Source organism: Mastigoproctus giganteus, chromosome 11 (assembly GCF_048544385.1).
Source record: "Mastigoproctus giganteus isolate SK-2022 chromosome 11, ASM4854438v1, whole genome shotgun sequence".
Lineage (NCBI taxonomy): Eukaryota > Metazoa > Arthropoda > Arachnida > Uropygi > Thelyphonidae > Mastigoproctus > Mastigoproctus giganteus.
This window is the reverse complement of record NC_143585.1, coordinates 63928231-63951341: the sequence shown is the minus strand read 5'-3', so window position 1 is coordinate 63951341 and position 23111 is coordinate 63928231. Positions and strand designations below refer to the sequence as shown.

General features: G+C 36.6%; 1 protein-coding gene across 2 annotated transcripts in view; it reads right to left on the bottom strand.

Moving 5' to 3' along the window:
- Mys45A (SDA1 domain containing protein Mys45A) overlaps nucleotides 1–23111 on the bottom strand; it is a 199013-nt gene that overhangs the window by 43016 nt on the left and 132886 nt on the right. For both annotated transcript variants that reach the window (XM_090385160.1, XM_090385161.1), the window contains exons 14-15: nucleotides 3197–3273; nucleotides 177–274 (exon numbers count right to left, since the gene is read on the bottom strand). In XM_090385160.1, coding sequence (XP_090241286.1) covers nucleotides 177–274; nucleotides 3197–3273 — 175 coding nt within the window. The remainder of the gene's footprint in view (nucleotides 1–176; nucleotides 275–3196; nucleotides 3274–23111) is intronic.

Here is a 23111-nt window from a genome sequence, read left to right as displayed (position 1 = left end):
TATGTAGTCTGCATTAAACATTTCTGGAGTCAGTATTCAGTGTACACAAATATTAAACTGATGCTTGGTTTAGCATCAGTTTAAGATTTCCTAAATCTGTTATGATAAATGGACTAATAATGGCTTTAAAACTAAGGTTCTAATCTAATTATCATAAAATCTTTTTAAATACTTACTTTTATCTTTATATGTCTTATACTGAACTAAATCGTCCAAAAGAGTTTCATTCATTACTAAAGGACATCGGGAACACATTTCTCTAATTGCATTTAATCTAAAAGAAAGGCAAATAAAAATAAATTACTAATTGATAATGTATTATCTCTGTTGTATTTAATAAGAACCTAAGGTAAAAAAAAAAAATCCAAGCATGCATAAATAATCTAAACAATAGTATTCTGCAGTACAGAAGGGAAAACACACACACAACTAGTGAGATATCAATTTACTTTATAATGGGTAGACAATTAGAGTATCTCTATTTAGAGTTGTCTGAAGTGCAATCTAATGAGAAAAATACAATTAAATATGGCAGGTGTATTCTTCTGAAGAAAATTACACAAGAAACAAAATTATTTTCAAAAATCATCAACAGGGAAAATGTGATGTGACAATTTTTTCCACTCCACTTGTGCATAAATACAGAATGAAAGGTGCAAGATGCTGCAAATGAGGATACTACAGTGTTAAGAGCACAATGGCTCTCACCTTACCCAAGCATGCTCTGATTTTGAATCCAAGCTGTATATGCAAAGGTGGAAGAAGAGCCTTTTTTTGGTTCAACCAGCGGAACATATTTCATATTACTTCTCCCTGGTAAAAACTGCTCCCTCTTTTCCCATGCTGTACAATAATAATGTTTTTCTGTTGTATGACTGTCTCACAAATGTAGAAAGCAACAGTATTTTGTTGATTTCTATGTTTGTGGGGCAGTAAGTAATTTTGTGCCTGTAAGTAATCCAATTACCTTAAGATCACTATGGACATTCCAAGCAGTCATAGTGGTACCTTATTGTATTCAGGATCTTCATTAATCCAAGCTTTATATGCAAAGGTGGAAGAAGAGCCTTTTTTTGGTTCAACCAGCGGAACATATTTCATATTACTTCTCCCTGGTAAAAACTGCTCCCTCTTTTCCCATGCTGTACAATAATAATGTTTTTCTGTTGTATGACTGTCTCACAAATGTAGAAAGCAACAGTATTTTGTTGATTTCTATGTTTGTGGGGCAGTAAGTAATTTTGTGCCTGTAAGTAATCCAATTACCTTAAGATCACTATGGACATTCCAAGCAGTCATAGTGGTACCTTATTGTATTCAGGATCTTCATTAATCCAAGCTTTATATGCAAAGGTGGAAGAAGAGCCTTTTTTTGGTTCAACCAGCGGAACATATTTCATATTACTTCTCCCTGGTAAAAACTGCTCCCTCTTTTCCCATGCTGTACAATAATAATGTTTTTCTGTTGTATGACTGTCTCACAAATGTAGAAAGCAACAGTATTTTGTTGATTTCTATGTTTGTGGGGCAGTAAGTAATTTTGTGCCTGTAAGTAATCCAATTACCTTAAGATCACTATGGACATTCCAAGCAGTCATAGTGGTACCTTATTGTATTCAGGATCTTCATTAATCCAAGCTTTATATGCAAAGGTAGAATAACATTTTTTGGTTCAACCAGTGGAACATATTTTATATTACTTCTCCATGGCACAAATTCCTCCCTCTTTTTCCACTGTTGCACAACATAATGTTTTTCACACTTGATGTACTTTCATGTTTCTTTCAAGCCAACAGCATGGAATACAAGAACTGAGACTGAATTTCCACTGTAGAGCAAAACTGCTCTTAAACTTAATTTTTAAGGAAACAATAAATATACACCACTGATAAGGATTATATTCAATGCTCATTTCATACAAAAAAACCACTAATATCTTTGCAGAAACATATTCCATAACAAAATATTTTTGAAAACACTGACATTTTTGATATACTGTAATTTTAGTTCCAGCTTCAAGTAACTTCCATTGTTGTAACACAGAACTAAAAAGAGTTCTGTTCTTTAGATAACTTTAAATCGCAAGCTAAATCATTCAATTTTTCTTGCTTAATTAAGCATGGCACATTATAATATTCTGGTTGGTAGATCAATTCTATTGAAGTGGACGGTCCAGCAAATTCTGCAACACAAGGATCTTTGCTATACTCATGTTGGAAGATTCTTTTGTTACTGTGGTTTTTTTTTATGATTTGTAGTTTGGTATAGTTTGCTGTGACCATTTTAACTGATGACACTGTGTACTTTTAATACAGGAAAGGGAGTATATTACAGTTGTGCAAATTATCTGTATATTAGACAGCATACAGATTTGCCAAACTTTGGCAGGTGTCTAATACAATAAATAAATAATCATTACAACCTCCCTTATCCCGTGATTTTGGGGAATCTGGTATCAGCAGGTCTTGGTTATGTGGAACAGGACTTATTGCAGATAATATGTTAGGATATTTGATAGTGTCCTTGCTTTTCCTGGACATTCCTGATATTTCTGCCATGCAGAAATATCAGGAATGTTCCATAGTTGCAAAGTTCTCACCACACCATAGGAAGAGCAAAAGGGATACTCTTAATTTTCCCAGTTAGCCACAACCTCAAATTTATGGTGCAGGTAAAGGTGCACAAATATAAAGCCCAAGTTTTGCCCTATTCACCAAGCTTATAGGCAAAGAATATACACGTTTAGTAATACTGTAGATTTTCTTCCTCTGAGTTATTGTTGTAAAAACCACACACACACACGCAAGCACAGCAGAAATCATCAGGGTGACCAATTCACACTCTTCCTGTGCTCCTGCTTAAACATTTTAATAATACAATGCTAAGCAAACACAGAAGAAAAATCAAACAATATTCAATAGATACAACAGGTCAGTGTCATATCAACTTCCCTACATTGTAGTAAGATATATGTATCATTAGTAAACATAAAAACTTTTATATGTAGAAATTGTGACAACATGAAATTTTAAGAATTAATTTCAAAACCTATGCATAAAAATTGACTGCAAACAGCAAATATATTAGTGGGGGTAAAAATCATATTGGCTATGTTATTAATAATTTTCTATATATATACAGATAAATTAAAAACCTGTACAATTTTTAATGAAACATTTTTTTAAATGTTACCTACCCAACTGCCATAGCTTCACCAGAGTTTCTTTCTGTAACAAAATTGTTGGCTACTGTCATTAACACAGGTCCTAATACCTAGAAAATGCAAAAAACTGTGAGGAAAAATTCCCTTCAAATGTAGTGCAAATTTAAAAGTATTAACTGTTGCAAAATTTTGCCTGACAAATGTTCATGGATCATTAAATTTAATGTATCTACAAAAACATACCATATATCATTTGAGAGGCCTTGCAAGGAATCTACTTCATGATATTACCTATATTTAAATTAATTTTTAATTATAAAATTATGATTAGCTTAAGCTAGCAAGGCCTCAGACTGCAAGAACTTTACATTATGTGCATTTTTTTTTTTGGTTTTTAGGAGCATTAGCAACTAAGGCCATATTGCTCCAGAATATGCGGTGGTCATTCCCTGACCTTTCCGCATCCTCCGTATTTGGTGGTGATGGGCTTGAACCCCGGTCTAATCAAGAAGCATATGCTACGCACTGCTGCTCCTTCCCACCTGGCTACTGAGGCACCATTATGTGCATATTAATTGGTGAAAAAGCATCATATATATCTATGCAAGTAAGCTTCATTAAAAGCAAACCAAGTTATATCTCATATCTCTTACTATAATCTCAAATTTCCTAGTTTTTCTCTTCTCAATTAAGTTTAAGATACTGCATACTTTTTGGCATCTCTGATAACGAAAAAATATTTCACAACTGGGTTGTCATCTCTTACTTACACTTTGGGTAAGTAAGACGCCGGCCTCCGTAGCCGAGTGGGCAGGAGCGGGAGTGCAGTAGTACACGCTCTTTGAGTAGACCGGGGTTCAAGCCCCTGATTGTTGAATACAGTTGATCTGCCAACCCGCACTGGACCAGCGTGGCAGATTATGGTCCATTTCCCTCAGCATGAATTGTTGAGGAGACTTCCATCCTGCAGTGGGTTGATAATGGCTGCACTTTACTTTTTTACTTTTACCTAACCACCCGCCAAGGAAGGGACAACTATCTCTAATTGATACCATTTGGGTGGCAGCACTCAACTGAAAATAAGTAACATAGCCATCATTACTTTTGAAGCATTATTTATTCAAAGTGCTGGTTAAGCAATTCATGAAGGATTTCACAATGTGAGATGTTACAGTAAGAATGCCACTTTATGCAAACTTTGTTTGCGTAAAGTTTATTATTTTCTTAGTTTATCACTAATGTACACTTTCAGGCATTTCTCATATTGTGGAGTTATAATGCATAACTGGGTTGGCATGATTGCAATACCAGGGAACCTACCCACCCAATAATGATAGGCCAACAAGCCATGAAATAGTGCCATATGGGTGGTGGTATTATCTGCTGAGAATAAGTAACATTAGTCTTCTCTATTAGTGAAGCTTTACTTATTCGAGGTAGTGCAATATCGTGGTAACTCGTTGGTAGTCAAATATGAGATATAATTAAATTGATGCCATTCATTATACTACTTTGTAGTTCACTATGAACGAAATATTGTGAAGTATCATTGCCAGTTCAATAGGTAATCTTTAATGAATACAGAGAAATACAAAGTTACCTGATCCTGAAATTAAATTATTTACCATCCAGGATTTTTATATTCGCATAAGTTAGGAGCAAATATGGTGCAGCTGATGTTCTGCAAAGTAGAATAATCTTGTAATAACTGAAAGTAAAGTGGAGGAGAAATTGTTGAAGATGAACACAAGAAAGGCACCTGGGGTGGATGGGATCTATCCAGTTATATTAAAGGAGGCAGCAAAGGCAGTAAGCAAACCCTTAGCTATAATTATGAGAGCTTCCTTGGACTCAGGGGAGGTACCCATAGACTGGAGATGTGCAAATGTGACCCCAATTCACAAAGGAGGATCAAAGGCCGACACAAGTAATTATAGACCTGTGAGTTTAACTTCTGTTCCAGGAAAATTAATGGAGGCACTGGTTAAAGAAGCACTGCAGGATCATCTAGACAAGACTTCAGTTATAGCTCGGACACAGCATGGTTTTGTTAAGGGAAAGTCTTGCCTGACCAATTTGATTGGATACTATGATGCAGTCACAAAAGAACTGGATGCAGGGAATGACTTTGATATTATATACTTGGATCTTAGAGGAGCTTTTGATACTGTTGCACATGGAAGACTGCTGCACAAATTGGAGCAGTGTGGCATTGGAGGCAAATTGCTGCTATGGATAAAGGGGTGGTTGAGGGGGAGAAGACAGAGAGTGGTAATCAATGGACACTGCTCATCATGGACTAATGTTATTAGTGGAGTCCCTCAGGGTTCAGTGTCGGGTCCATTATTGTTTTCTGTATTTATAAATAATATTGATGATGGTATATCAAGCTTAATGTCCAAGTTTGCAGATATTACAAAGGTTGGCAGGGTTGTTAAGGACACTACTGACGCTATGCTGCTGCAACAGGATCTGGAAAAGTTGAGCAGATGGGCTGAGAGGTGGCAAATGAAGTTTAACATTGACAAATGTAAAGTACTATATATGGGAAACACCAACCCCAGAGCAACGTATCAACTCTGTGGTACTACACTGACAGTGGGAGAGAATGAAAAGGAACTGGGGTATTTGTGCAGGCAGATATGAAGTTCTCTGAGCAATGCAGACGGGCTGCAAGAGTAGCTCATGGTGTCTTATCAATGATATACAGGAATTTTTCTAGCAGGGATAAGCAGGTGATTATTCCCTTGTATAAGGCAATGGTCAGGCCACACCTTGAGTACTGTATACAGGTCTGGGGGCCTCATTTCAAGAAGGATGTAGAGATGCTGGAACGAGTACAGAGAAGGGCAACAAGATTAGTGAATGGAACAAAGGGTTGCTCTTACGAAGAAAGGCTTAAGTTTTGCAAATCACAGTGTCTGGAGACTAGGCACCGGCAAGGTGATCTGATAGAGGTGCATAAAGCCTTGAATGGTTTGAGCATGCTCAATGCTGATGGGATTCTGCCTCTTGCTCAGAATAATCACCTGAGAGGGCATAAATTCAAATTGAGGAAAGACAGATGTAGGATAGATGTGCGGAAATTTGCCTTTAGCCAGCGGGTAGTTGGTTGGTGGAACAGACTTCCATCCCTTGTTGTGGTAGTTGGTGGCCTAAATAAATTTAAGGCTCAGCTGGACAGGTATTTCGAACGAACGGAGGGGTGAAGTGGAAGTTTTTTTGTTTTTTTTTGGCTGACGCTGCATAAGCTTGCTTTCTTGCATCATATGCCTCTACTAATGCTAATGCTAAGTATAAACATTCATGCCCCACCAAGCATCTCAACTCCTTTATGCTAAATTAAATATGGGTATTACAAAATACTCTCCCCTGAGCTGGCTCTTCCAACTTGCAAATGAATTGCAGATTGACTTCTTTGCCAATATCAATGATGCGCTGGCCTCCTTCAAGATATATATCTGCACTCAATTTTTATAGTAATAGTATTCAATATAGTGAAAGTAAGCCACAAGCTTTTGCTGCACCGGCAAAAAAAAAAAAAAAAACGCAACCAAGTAGATAAGAAAACAAATTATATGCTTCTTTCCTCAAACAAGAAAGAAGCATATAATGGGAAGTATCCAGCTGACTTATAAATTTATTAAAACTGTCAGCCTCAACTACCTGCGAGGGGAACTTGTTCCAGCAATCAATGACTCACTAGTTAAAACAAAACTTCCTACAATTTAATCTAAACCTCAAGCTCTGTAATTTGAATTTATGACTGTGAGAATTCCACCTCCATTCATTTTACCAATTCCCCCTCAGAGTGCTTTAATAGCATTAGCAGAGGCTTACGATGCAAGAAATCAAGCTTATACATCATCAGCTAAAAAAAAATAATAATTAAATAAAAAAAAAAACCCTTTCCACTTCACCCAACCATTTGCTCCAAAAGTTTGTACAGTTTGCCTTGAATTCATTTAAGCTATCAACTTTCACAATGACAGATGGAAATTTATTCCAGCAATCAGTAGCGCAATATGGCCTAAGTAGCTCTTGCGCCAGAAAACACCACAACATCAACTAGCAATCAGCTACCCACTGGCTAAAGGCAAATTTCTGCACATCTATTCTACAACTGTCTTTCCCCAATTTGAATTTATGCCCCCTCAGGTTCATAATCTGAGCAACAGGAAGAATCTCATCAGCACTGAGATTCTCAAGCCATTCAAGACCTTATACACCTCAATCAGGTCACCTCACAGGTGCCTAGTCTCCAGACACTGCATTTTGCAGAATTTAAGCCTTTCTTGGTAAGAGCACCCCTTTGTTCCCCTCATCAATCTTGTTGCCCTCCTCCGTACTTGTTCTAGCAACTCTACACCATCCCTAAAATGAGGCCTTTAGACCTGTATGCAGTGCTCAAGGTTTAGCCTGACCACTGCCTTATACAATGGGATAATCAACCCCTTATCCCTGCTAGCAAAATTTCTGCATATCATTGAAAAGATCCCATGACCTGTTCTGGCAGCCTGTCTGCACTTTCAGAAAACTTCACATCTGACTGCACAATTACCCCCTGGTCTTTTTCATTCTCCAATTGGTACATTTCTCTGGTACACTGTACCAACATTGCACATTTCTCTCAGGATATTGCCACCCATATATAGTACTTTACATTTGTCAATGTTAAACTTCAGTTGCCACTTCTCAGCACATCTGTCCAACTTTTCTAGATCCTGTTGCTGTAGTAGCATACTCTCATTACTGTCATTAACAACCCTGCCAACCTTTGTGTCACCTGCAAACTTCCACATTAAGCCTGATATACCTTCAATTTAATTGATAAATATACAAAACAACAATGGGCCCAATACTGAACCCTGGGGGACTCCACTAATAACACTGGTCCACTAAAAGCAGTGTCCATTGATCATCACTCTCTGTCTTCTTCCACTCAACCATCGTTTTATCTATTGTAGCAACTTGCCCTTAATGTCATACTGCTCTAATTTGTACCGTTATCAAAAGCTTTCCTGAAATCCAAGTATATTATATTAAAATTATTTTTTGCATCTAGTACTTTTATGACCACATCATAGTATCCAATCAGATTGGTCAGACAAGACTCCTCTTAACAAACTTATGCTGTGTCTGATTGCAGTCTTGTCTAGATGATTGCAGTCTTGTCTAAATGCTTCTTTAACCAATGACTGCAATATTTTCCCTGGAACAGAAGTGAAACTACTATTTCCAAATTCCCGAAACCATATGTTATTCTGTATTTTTTTTAACATGTTTTTAAATAATAATGAGTGACCATAATAATAAATAGTGAATCATTTTTCTGTGATAGGGTTATACTAAAAGTTTCAGAGGTTTTCTGTAAAAAAAATATAATAATTGATATTGCTTTTGCTAATTCAGATTTTAGATCAGTTATTGATTTTATATCAGAGTATTCCACACCAACATTCACACCTTCTCTTTGCATTTCTACCGTTAAAGCACATTTTCCTTTAAAAAGTCTTTCCATTAATAATTTTGCTAATCGAGCTATTTCATTCTTGCTTGCGTAAGCGAAAAAGTCATCCTTTTCCACCTCATAAACAAAACATTTCTTAAATATTTAATGAGGGATATTAGATCTTTATTCCTACGTTTAAGCAATTAATTTCTAATTTCTTTAAAAAGCACACTGCTCAAAATCAGAATTCTGTTTTTTTTCAAATTACTAAAAAGAAACAAAAATTCCTTTGCCTGTCAGAAGATTTGCATCATGATTACTTAATGCTTCAACTTCTAGTCAAACAGGTTTTAAGCAATTTAACACATCTCTCATAATTTCATAATATTCCTCATTCCATAAGTGACCAAGCTTCAGCTATCATAAAATAATTTTTTATTCGATTTAGGATCTTTAAAAATCTTTTGATCATTCTTTCTAATATGTTCCAGCATGTTTTACAGTCCAAAATTACTTGTAGTTCCAATATTTTACTCTTGATTATTTCCTATTGCAAAAGAGAATTTCTCGCTGGAGAATATTTAAACGGTTTTACAATTTTTCGTATACTAAAAATTTCAGGAGAGATATTGTCTTGCAGATCACACTGATCGGCTCTGGCTACATTATCTGAATCAGAGTCATTGCTTTCATCTTTCTTGTATTCAGAATCTGCATTGTATTCGATTCCGCTGCTACTTGTTTTTGATGCTTCATCTTTCAAATTTTTGACATAAAAAGCTCTTTCATTACAGCAAGGTGAAGTGCGTGATTATAGCACAACTGCTGAATAGTCGGTGATAACTTTCTGATTTCACCATCACTAGTTGTTGCAACCACATCTACTTCAAGTTTTAATTCAAAGGTTTCTAATCTTTCCTGAAGTAAAGATAACACTTTTTCTGCAGGACAGTTCCCACAAACTATTAAACCAACAAAGATTCAACAAAGTCACATTGCAGTATACATGAACGTTCATGTATCTTCAATTCCTACAACTGGTTATCTATGCAACACAGAATCATCTATGCAAATGCTCATTTTCTTATTTTCACATTTTGAAAGCACTAAACTTCTCGATGTACAGTTATTCTATTTTATTGTAATAGGTATGTATTAACACCACACCTGATGATGGATTTTTGGCAACTGCAGTCCTTTTCTTAAGAAACTTGCCCTAATAAATTCACTCTTTGAGATGGTGTTGATAGTTAATCCACTTACTGCTGCAAGTTTGCTTACTGTTTTTTCTAAATTTTGTTTGTTTATTTAGTTTTTAGGAGCATTAGCAACTAAGGCCATATTGCTCCGGGATATGCGGTGGTCATTCCCTGACCTTTCCGCATCCTCCGTATTTGGTGGTGACGGGCTCGAACCCCGGTCTAACCAAGAAGTGTGTGCTACGCACTGCTGCTCCTTCCCACCTGGCTACGGAGGCGGCTCTAAATTTTGTGACTTTGAGATACTGTAAATATGTAAATACTCCTTTGAGGTAACTGTAAATATGTAAATACTCCTTTGAGATAACTGTAAATATGTAAATACTCCTCTGATGTACTGTAAAATTGTGCATTGTTTCTTAGAAGTAGTAGGCATTGGCTCATCAGAATTATTTTCAGATTTTTTTGTTCTTTTCATGCCATGAATATGTTCAAGATGCCTATGAAGTCCGCTAGTCGATGATACTTTACATTGCAATGATTTAAAATATATCTGGCAACGAGCTGACTGATTTCCTTTATCTTTCTTAAAATACTTCCAACATTCTTCATATTCTTTACTCGTTATTATGGATATCTAAAAAAAAATGCTTAATAAATAATAAATATTAAGTTTAGTAGATAAAACGCCAGCGAACATTGTTGGTAGTATTCAAATAATGTAACATTCAGATCTCCTAGCAAAGTTAACAGCACTACACAGAATCATGTGTCGAAATTGCCAATTTAAGAACTTATTTTGCTTCCAAACTTGTTATTTCTTGAAACACCATTCATAGGATTTGTATAAAGTGTACTATACATATAAACTTATTAATATTTATTTTATTTGCAAGAATTACTCACTGTTAGCAGCAGACAGGGCCACGAACACACATATAACATGACATCAGTTACAACAAGACTGACTGATTAGATTACGATCACTTTTCTCCTATGTGATCCTGTCTGGTTCTCAGAAATTTCAACCTTAACTTCAGGGCCATAGTTAAGCACAGGTGCATGAGCTCCAGCCTAGAGCTCACATATCAGGGGCCCCCAATAAAGTTAAAATTTGAGGGGGGGAAAAAAAAAACACGAATCCTTATATTTTTCAGTATTACAATGTTTGTATTTAAACAGATCGGTAAAAATTTTTTTTTTTTTTGGACTCTAGTATCTTTAAAGGTAGCCCCGGGCCCCGAGAAGTGTAAGTACGGTCCTGCTTAACCTTCCACTCTGCGTGTCAGCATTTCCTGCGCTTGCTTTCGACTTTATGTTGGTGGATTCCTTCAAACCAGTAACATTTCTGTGTTGATTGTTAAGCTTTAATTCTCGCAGGAGAATTATAACACCTTTTCCCATTTTCCTGACTGATTTTTTCGGGATTCAGAAAAAAAATATATATAAATTTCCCGAGAAAGAATACCCGCATGGAAACACTACATTAAACTAACAGGTTTGTAATTACTCATGTCACCCTATGAACCCCTTTGTGAATTAGGGATACAATTTGCACATCACCAGTCAATGTGGACCATTCCTGAGTCCAAGGATGCTCTCCTAATTATGGCAAAAGGGTTTGTTATATAACTGGATAGATCACATCCACCCCAGGTGCCTTTCTTATATTTGACTTCAACAATTTCTCTTCCACTTTGCTCTCAGTTATTACAAAATTATTTAAATCCCTGTTAAGAGTTTAAACTTCTGGCCTCATGTGTGAATGTAGATTCAAAAAATATTCATTCAGTTTGTCAGCTATCTCAGCAAGATCATCAACAGTTGAACCATCAATTTCGAGTACACCAATCTGATTCATCGCCTTCCTTTTAGAGAAGGAAGAGGATGAATCAGATAATGTTTTTAAACAGCAAAGATAATGAATCTTTCTGCTTTTATTTACATTCTTTGCCAAAGATTTCTTGTAATCTGCCTTCGCTTGCCTAACCTCCTTTAAATCCTATTACAGACAAGTTTATATCTACCACAGGCTTCTGTGTCACCTAATAATTTATATGCATTCCATTAATTTTTCTTCTCTGCCACAAGTCTCACTGGTTCATTTGACATCCATTTATGCCTAAACCTTGAACAGTATTTCTTAGTTGGTATGAAAAGCCTAGCAGCTTCCAAGATTAATTCCTTGAATGCTTTCCATTTAGAATTTGCTGTTGGTAACACTGTATAGAATTGAAAAACTGTCTGAGACCCCCGTAGTCACCTTTATGAAAGCAACCCCCCCCCTTACCCCAATGGTAGTTACATCTTTAAGTAAATCCCACATCAGAACACTGTCTTTTTTTCTTTTTTTTTTTTTTTTTTTGTTAGTTGTTGGTGCATCGGCTTCTGTGGCCATATTGCACCTCCCAAGGTTTTTGCTTTTGTACTCTGATCCAAGCCCAAGGCGGGATTCAAACCCGCGACCTTTGGGTTGCCAGGCAGGCAGGCACTTTACCCACATGGCTAGCCCGGTCGGCCAAAACACTGTCACCTAGTGATCCCTTTATCTGCAAATTCTTAATGCATGAATAATCACTGCTGATAAATAACCAGATCAAGAGTATTACTCCCTCTAGTTACCTCTCAAATATGCTGCTGTAGAAAACAATCATCCAATAAATCCACAAATGTCTTGCTTGTGTGCGAGTGACCAACTCAAGTTCCGGTCAATATCTGGGAAGTTAAAATCCCCCATTATAAGATATTCTGATTTACTGGCCCACTCAGTTTCTCTGTACCATGTTCCTTATACTCATTAGAGTCACTATAATAAACTTCTACTCTCATTTTTCCTTTCCCAGTGCTTATGTCACACCAAAATGATCCAACATTACACTGTCCACCCATGTCAACTGGATGCATCTCCTTAGATGTTATGTGTTTCTTAACTAACAGCATAACCTCTCCTCCCTTCCTGTCCTGTCTATCCTTTCTGTACACATTGTACTCCCCAAATTCCAATTCTGCACTGTTTATATATGTGTGACACCACAGGTAAAAGCAGTGCAGAATTGTACATGTCTCTGATATCCCAACAATATCTGCCTTTGATGTCTTAACCAGCACTTCAAATTCATCAAATTTATTTACTATATTCCCAGTATTGCTGTACATTGCAAGTAAAGATGCACCTATTGTTACTCTTAATTACCCTCAACACAGCTGGTGTATTTACTTACTCCATGATAAGACTCCCAGCAGTCCTTGAAATCCCTTGCTTTCCAGGCTGCTGCTCATTCTAATAGAAGCAGTGCAAGAATCACTTTCACCTTTGCCTGCGACTACTCTTAATCTTTTAGTCTGTGAATCCCTTCAAGCTAGCAGTTTTCCGACCTACCTAACACTGCCACAATAGCATCAGCAAATATTCTTGCATCCTTTCTATTTAAGTTTATCCCATCACTATAGAAGTCTGTCCTGTTAACAAGCACAGACCACGCTGAGAAAAATTCTACCTCATGAGCCTTGCACAATCTGTCCAGGGGACAAATTGACCGACAAGACTCTCATCATATACTCCCTCCTATCATGTTGCTCCTAAATTCTGGGCATATTGCCAACATTTTCAAATTTAACCCTTGCGACTTTTTTTCAACATTCTCCTACTCTGAATGTCATTATTGCCAACATATACAATGGAGGATGCGGAAAGGTCAGGGAATGACCACTGCATATCCCGGAGCAATATGGCCTTAGTTGCTAATGCTCCTAAAAACCAAATAACAACAACAACAATATACAACAATATCACCTTTTTGTGCCCTTAAAGATGATATCTGCTCTACAATGTCACCAACTTTTGCCCCTGGCAGACATACCCATGTCCTATTCCACCTATCCTTTTTTGCACAATATATTTTCTTGACAATTGAGTCACTGACAATAACTAGCTCCTGTGGGACCAGCACTTTCTCCCTTGAAGATTGCCACTGTGTTGCCTGATGCAGAAGCATGAGCTCTGGTGTTGAGTTGTGCAGCTGGAGCTTGATGGCCCTGCCATTTTAATTCCTTTGAGGGTATCTACTCCACTCTTCAAACTCTCAGACTCCCATCAGAAAGCTGAGTTGGTGCCTAATTTCTTGACACACTCTGCACCTAGCACACAAAGATATCCTCCTTGGCTAGATCGTGTCCTGTTAACAGAGAGGTCCACAAACATTTCACAAGTTTGCACATTTTTTTTAGGCTGTAATGCGTTGGAGAATCCCCCTCTTTGGTTCTCCCTGAGCCACAGCACTCCCACTACTTTGTGCCCATTGCTTTGCTAATCTAGTCGGAAGTATGATTTGCATTTGAATACAATTTAATTGATTAACAATGAAAATTAATAAGAATAATAAATTTAACTGATTAATTAAGAATACTACACTAAGCTACTAAATTCCTAAATGCAGTGATATGTATTACGCTATCTAATTTTATGTTATACCCTATGCTGATAAGTACGGAATATAAATTACGCTATACCGTAAAGATAACAATGTTAAATTATTCATGTCCTTAGCTAAACACAAAAGATATATGTCTAACAAGTAATTAGGAGTTATAAGCTAATTTTATAATACATAACAAAATTATCCAACTAATGCCAACTTAACTGATTCGAACTTTAGAGCTACCTATTTACCACAATTAAAAAATTTGAATTCTCTTACCACTCATTCTATAACTATAATAATGGCGGCAAGATTCAAACAATTATAAACCACAATCAGGTCACCTCTTAGGTGCCTGGTTGCCAAGCTCTGTAGTCCACATAATCGGAGTCTTTCCTCATACGGTCACCCTTCTACAATCTCACCATTCAAGTTGCCTGATGTCTTTTTTTCATATAAGGTCTCCACATTTGAACACAGTATTCCAAATGTAGTCTTACAATTGCCTTATACAGTGTAATGATGACTTCTCTATCTCTACAGAATAGCGTTCGATAAATAGTACACCATGGGCTTTCCTGGCTGTCTGTTTACACTGTTCAGAAAACTTCACATCTACTCGTATTGTAAGTACCAGATCTCTTTTCTCCTCCACTGTTTTTAATTCAACCCCCACTAAGTATATAATTCAGTGGCATATCTATGGTCTTTTGTACCCAGGGCAGATCCTTCTGGTGCAACCCCCTAAATAATGTTATCAATTTGGGAAAAAAAAAAAAAAAAAAAAAAAAAAGGAACTTAATTGATTTTAAAAAATCACGGAAAACTAAAGAACATTTTGCAAAGAAGATAAAAATTCAGTGAATTAAGTATAGTCTATTTACACAGTATTTAATATAATAACAAAGAGATACAAAATGTGAAAATCAATAACAGAAGAGTATAAGTTAGTGCTACAACATTATGCCTATACGTAGCCAGCTACTCAGTAGTTGAAAAATGGCATCATTTAAATATATCTCATATTGTGAATTCAAGATAGTGCAATATCATGGTAACTCGTTGTGAAGGCATTCACAACATGAGACACTTAAATGATGCAATTTTTCAACTACTTAGTAGTTGGAGCTATGTATAGATATGATGCTCTAGCACTAACTTATGCACTAGTTAAGTTCTACGTAACCTGAGGCTATTGCTCAAAATGTATTATGTAATCTTGATTACTTGTATACCATCAGGCATCTCTCATATTGTGGAGTTATACTTCGCAACTGGGTTGTCCTCATTGCAACGCCAGGGTAACCTGCCCACCTGCTGGCAAGGAGCCAACAAGCTCGAAAAAAGTACTGTCTGGGTGGTGGTATCTGTTGTTTGTTTGTTATTTGGTTTTTAGGAGTATTAGCAACTAAGGCCACATTGCTCCCGGGATATGCGGTGGTCATTCCCTGACCTTTCCGCATCCTCCGTATTTGGTGGGCATGGGCTCGAACCCCGGTCCAATCAAGAAGCATGTGCTAAGCACTGCTGCTCCTACCCACCTGGCTATGGAGGCGCCTTGTGGTGGTGGTATCTGCTGAGAATAAGTAACGGTAGTCTTCTCCATTGGTGAAGCATTACTTATTTGAGGTAGTGCAATATCATAGTAACTCGTGAAGGTATTCACAATATGGGATATACTTAAATGATGCCACTTTTCAACTACTTAGTAATTGGCTACATACAGACATGATGCTCTAGCACTAATTTATAAGCTAGTTAGCTTCTACGTAACCTGATGCTATTGCCCTAAATGTATTATGTAACAGAAGAGATTTATAGTTTCCATTTTTGTGTCTTCATTTTGACAATTTATTGATAACCTCATCAAAATTAATTTTACTGGCATATTCATTTTCAATAGATAATATAGCTAGATTCGATAATCTAGTCTGACCCATCGATGAACAGAAGTAATTTTTAATTAATTTTAATTTAGAAAACCTTCCTTTGCAAGAAGTTATAGATACACATACTGTTAATTGTTTCTTCAACAGTTATTTTTGCAGCTTGTAGATGGCATCTTGTTCAGCCAATTTCTAATACAATTTCTTCGTGATGAAATCGAAAATTTTGGTCAGCTTTGAAATATGCATTTCATATTCTTCTTTCTTCACAGCGACAAAATTATACAGTCGAATAATGGCAAATGTTTAAAGAATTTTGTCCATTGCCTTCGAACGAACCTCCAATTCTCACCGAAACCTATCCAGGCATTCATACATTGCTCTTTTTAATTCTTCTTGGAGTGACAGTCCAGCATCCTTCATCATTTCTCCTGGCATTTGTTTTTTTTTTATCCTTATTCTTCCTCTTCTTATTATTGAAATGCTTATTTCCTCACAAGCTGTATTTGTGAACTGAAGAGCCCTTTCTACAATTTTATTTATTTCTTCGTTAATAAATAATTTTAAGGTCTGTTACTTTAAAACACATTTTTCAAGCTTATTCTGACTGTTTGTAAATATTTTTGCATAAGGTTAACTTCTTGTAGAATTTCGTGCCAGAAAGAAAGATAACTTCGAAAAGAAAAATCACACATGAATGATAATAAAATTTCAGCGGTCCCTCTGGTATCTATATTCTCTTGAGGTTCGGCACAATGTTTGTAGAGCGGAAGTTATTTTTTCAAAATTCATTTTGACATATTTACAGATTCATAATGTGCACTCCAGCATGTTTGGGCAAGTCTTCTGACTACCATTCCTGTATGTCTGCACGGGTAGCAGAGTGGTATCATCATCCTCCCCACACCAGGTGGAAAAGGTCCGGGTTTGAATCCTGTTGATGATGCAAGGAACTTTAATGGCTTTTTTCATTCCGTGGATGAGTTAGTTGGTCTCAGGTGTAGATAGGTCCCCCCCCCCAGAAACTGGGGTTTCTTTGTCCAGCAAAACAGGCAAATTGACTAAAGTTTTTTGTCATTCCTGAATGTTTTTTCATTTCATAATGGCGTGGACAGACTAAAAAGAAAGAATAAAGGTTTTCCAAAGAAGGTTACATGACAAAATGCTTGCAAACGAATGCACTACACATAAATTTAATAAGGTTTGCACAGGCATAAACAATGCTTTGTGATTAATTTCACTGATTTTAGATCGGACACCACCACCACGAATTCCTGCCATGATTGCCACTCTGTCGTAGCCTTGACCACGGCACAATTTATGTCGGAAAAATTTATATCTATCCATCCTTCTATAAATTATTCAAAATTTCTTTTGTGAGTTTGGCAGCAGTATTTCCAACAACCAAAAAATGACTCCTTCAATTCAACCTTGTCACCTATGTAACTAATGTGAATGTAACTAATTATTTCACCCATTTGGTCAGTGTGGGATACATCTGGTGTACTGTCAAATAGAATTCCAAAATATTTAGCTTGTTTTATATTATCGGCTACTATTTTTTTCTCTCGTATAATTTCCTAAAATGTTAATAGGCTCATTTTGAATCTCTGGCGATAAATACAAACATTCAAATTTTAAAATATGCTCTTTCAAATGGGGTCATAATTTGATATCAACTCTATCATTTCTCTAAAATTTCCTTTATTTGTAGTAAATATGGATTCATCATGCCCATGAAAAGGAAGATTCAAAAGGACAAGCCAGAAATAAGATTAAATCTAAAGGCTGATGTAAAACATCTCTCCATTTCTTTCTTCTTTATCCAGTATTGTCTGATAAATGTGGTCAATAATTTGTTGAAACTTCAACCCTGACTTAAGGTTTTCCACTTCTCCCAGCATGAGAGATGCTGTTCACTATTTTCATGGCAGAAACCTTTGGGTTTAACTTCCACCAAGTTTTCTCATGATGAAGTTGGATATTTCGATTTCTTTATTCTCCAATGAAAATAGTTTGCAGCAAAAAACAAAATATATTTCCTGATGACGGTGAATAAACCATCCATGTTCTTAAAATTTTATCTCCGTTTGGCAGTGTCTTATAAAAACAGGGAAGTTGTTAGCTGTCAACATTTCCCTTTAATTTTTTCTCCTCCTCTTTCAGCGGTATCAAAAATTCCATCCTTATTTTGAAAATATTCACTGCCTTTTTTAATAAAATAAATTCTCAAATTATCTGGTACCAGGATATGCCAAAAAGCAACATAGGAACACTTTCAAAATATGCTTATTTCCTCTTCCTTTTCAGAATCTTCTCTCTGCTCGTGTATTTTCACCAGATTCTTCTCCACTAGTGGATGAATATCTTTCTCTGTTAGATCCTCTTAAGAAGATGACTCTTGTATTTGCTCTTCTGATTTATCATGCTGAATATCTATTGCACTAGATGTTGAAGATGTAACATATTTCAACAATGATCCAGACATTGCTTGAATAACTTCTTCTCTTGCTTTTCTCTGTTGAAATCAGCTAGGTAGATTTCACTTCATTTTGTACTTATATGCAGGGGCCTATATAACATAAAGAAGTTCATTAAAAAACTGAAAATTCTATAAAGTGTAAAATAAGTAGAAATCAAAATAAAAAATGTATACTTCATATAAATCTGCTCAACAAAAATGTGGTGATAACTTAATGACTTGTAAGATGAACTTAAAATGTGGTTAAACTAAATGCATTTGTAAAGGCTGAATATTATTTTAATCCTCAGTTTTGTGTGTTAATAACAAACCAAAACTTTAAACACACGTATTACAGTCACAGTCAGTTAATATAAAAATCAAAGTATTTTGTCTTTAATTAAATTGTGTCAAACAGAAATTGAAACTAACAACTGTAAATTTAAGTGGAGAAAGATAAATAAACAAAAAAAAAGTTGAAATTATTTTGTTAAAGTTAATACTTTCCTTCTTGTATTTTCAAGTGATGGTACCCTTTTCTGGCTGACACCCATGGCAGACTGCCCCACCATCCCTACGTCACTGGTATAATTCACCTGTGGGTTGCTATTCCCCAAGTGTAAGACCTTGCATTTAGTAGCATTAAAACGTACCTGCCATTTCTCTGACCATTTCTGAAGTCTCTTCAAGTCATCCTGAAAGAGCACAGATCATAAATGACTGTCAATCTTTACGTCATCTGCAAATTTTAACATCATGCCTTCCATCCTTTTGTCGATGTCATTTATGAAAATGAGAAACAGCAGTGGTCCAAGAACTGATCCTTGAGGGACCCCACTCCTGAAGTTACACCGATCTGAAGAATGTCTATTAATCACAACCCTCTGCCTTCAACCCTGCAGTCATCCAGCAGTCCATCTGAGAATCTTACCAGCAATCCCAACCTGTTCAAAATTATACATCGGTAACCTCTTTCCAACTGAAAGACAGAGGACTGATTATTAAGAAGTGAATATTATTATTGAAAAGAAAGATCATTACATATCTCTAATAATCTTTCTTTGACTTTTTTTTTTTTTTTTTTTTCAAACTTGCCCTATATTGTTTATTCTCTTTTAGCACACCATATCTATTTATGTTATCATTGTATTACTATTATTGGTTTCACTGTTGTGTAGATTTGTTTTCAATAAAAAAAAGTTTCTCCATATTATCCATAATCTGGTCTCTTCCTTTTGTAATTCTCGCAGCATACAGTCACACACCCCATTCATAATAGACTATGCCACATAACTCACAGCAGTAATTTGCATCTGGTTAGCAAGAAGTGATAAAGTGGTATGATTTGGAGCCTATGCATTAGGTGCTTTCATATTGGAAATGGCATGTCTTGTTGGTCTCTCAGGGCCCACTGTGGTTAAGGTGTACAAAGAATAGTGTCAAACAGGTCAAACCATCTCCTGTCAACAGAACGGTAAAGGATTCCACACAGTGAATGTTCATGCTAAGCAAAGTATGTGCTCAATGGCATGTCACTGTGTGACAGTTGTTGTTGTTGTTATTTGGTTTTTAGGAGCATTAGTAACTAAGGCCATATTGCTCCGGGGATATGCGGTGGTCATTCCCTGACCTTTCCACATCCTCCATATTTGGTAGCTCATGGGTTCGAATCCCGGTCTAATCAAGAAGCGTGTGCTACGCACTGCTGCTCCTGCCCACCTGGAGGCGCCGACATCGCAATACAATATTAGTATTAGTAACGGCCGCATGGTGCAAGAAAGCCTATGGCTTATGCTGCACCAGCCAAAAAAAAAAAAAAAAAAAAAAAAGATAAAAATAAAAAATAAATAAAATAAAATAAATAACTAAATAATAATAATTAATAAATAAAAAAAAAAAAGGAAATTAAACCTATCATCCTATGCGCTTCCCTTATCCGAAAGTACTATCCAGATGACCTTTGAATTTCCCCAAACTGTCGGCCTCTACCACCCATGAAGGCAACTTATTCCAGTAATTTATAACTCGCTGGCTAAAATAAAACTTCCTGCAGTCCAATCTAAACATTTCTCCCCGTAACTTGAATTTATGTCCCCTAGTTCTAGTATCATTTATAATCTTGAAAATTTCGTCCTCATTCATTTTACTGATGCCTCTCAGAGCCTTAAACACCTCAATCAAATCTCCTCTAAGGTGTCTAGTTTCCAAACTCTGCAACCCACATATTCGAAGTCTTTCTTCATAAGGACGCCCTTTTGCCGATCTCACCAGGCGAGTTACCCTTCTTTGCACCCTTTCAAGAAGCTCGATGTCTTTCTTTAGGTGCGGTCTCCATACTTGAACACAGTATTCCAAGTGTGGTCTAACATAAGCCTTATATAATGGGATTATCACGTCCCTATCTCTACTTGCAAAAGTTCGATAGATCATCGATAGGACACCATGGGCCTTCCTTGCAACCTGTTTACAATGTTCAGAGAATTTCATGTCTGACCGTATCGTAACACCCAAGTCCCTTTCCTCCAGTACTTGGTTTAGTTGAACTCCACCAAGTGAATAAGTTTTTTTGGGATTACTGTTTCCCAGGTGTAATACCTTACACTTTGTTGGATTAAAGCACAGATGCCATTTTTCTGACCATTCCTGAAGTCTATCTAGGTCTCTCTGAAGAAGCTCAGCTTGACAGTGATCATTAACTACTCTACCAATTTTAACATCATCTCAAATTTAGACATCACGCCCTCTATCCCTTCATCAATGTCGTTTATGAAAATTAAAAACAGTGGTCCTAATACTGATCCTTGGGGAACCCCACTTCTTACATCAACCCAATCTGAGGAATAGCCATTTATCACAACCCTCTGCCTCCTGCCCTGAAGCCATCCTTCTATCCATCTAAGGATTTTCCCAGTGATTCCAACCTGTTCCAGCTTATAAAGCAACCGCTCGTGTGGGACTGAGTCAAAAGCTTTGCTGAAATCTAAATAAACAATGTCGAAATTATTCCCTAAATCCAGCTCGTGAGTGACCCTTTCGAAATAGCGAACCAGATTTGTTAAACATGATTTTCCCTTTACAAAACCATGCTGAGTATGGGGAATGCAAAAACAATACCCAAAATGACAATGTGCCACACACCCAAACATATGTGATTTCAACAGTAGACGATCCAAGAGACACCCTCTCCTCATCACTGATCATTGTTGACAGTGAAAGCTGTGGTGTCAACAACATGCTAGTTGGCCACTGGTGGACTAGAAACAAGTGCACTAGACGGATGATTTCAAATACCTGGTGCAATATGCTGATGGATGCCTTTGTGTGTGGCGCAAGCAACACAACTCCATGGACCCATCATGCATAGTGCCCACTATTCAGGAAGGTGGTGGTGGTTGCTTAATATAGGGCATATTTTGGTGGCAAGAACTAGCACATATGAACATGTCATATGTTGGTCAAAAATTCATATGAACATGTCATATGAATTTTTGACCAACAAAGCATGCTCTTAATATAGGACAAGTTTTGGTGGCAAGAACTAGCATCCTGATATGAATTTTTTTTCTGAACACAAATGGGATCTTTAAGACAATAATGCAACCTGTCATCGGGCCCACAGGGGGCACAAGTGGTTCGAGGAACACAGTGAAGATATCATCCACCTTGATTGGCCTCCAAATTGGCCTGACCTCCACTGAACACCTGTGGGATGTTTTGGAACAGGAAGTGAGGTGCATGGACTCACTCTGTTCCGACACTGGAAAGCCTTGCAGGCAGCATGGCTGCAAATCATGACAGACATTTCGTCTTGAGACATTTAGTGGAGTCAATGCCTAGGCAAATAGCAGCTATTATCCACGTGAACAGTGGCCCAACGTGGTATTACATAAGTGGTCGCTGTTCACTAAGTGTATGTCCATACTGTTTTAATACTTTAATTCTCACGCTAAAAAGTCTGTGACCTTTTCACTAAAGTACAAGTAACTGTATTTGTTGGTTGCTTTCTTGTAATGGTATAAAAGCTACCACAATGTTCAAACTGACATTGTGTTTAACACCACCTTTTAACATTACAATGTTAAAAGGTGGTGCTAATGTGTAGCTGTGATGATTGGTTTTATATGTGCTAAATAGTTTACTACAAACATGGTTTTAAAGTGTTTATTTTTAAATTCTTTTGTGAAACTCAAGTATAATGTAATTAAGGTTCATCAGGTTTGACTATTTATAATCATAAAAATGTAATATTTATGCTAAATTTATGATAAATCTGTTTAGGCAGTTAGAGAATTCTTTGTTCTGTTTGTCTGTCAATACCAGCTGCCTATGTTTTAGCATAGTGCTGGTATTTAAAAGTTTCCGAGTAAGCTGTACAAGAGTGTTGGAGCAGAAGATAAGAGGAACAATTGAAAACCAGATGGCTGAGGAACAGTATGGTTTTAGGCCTAACAGATTGACAGTGGATCTAATTTTCGGCATCAGACAATTGATGGAAAAATGTGAACACAATAAAGAACTATGGATGGCATTTG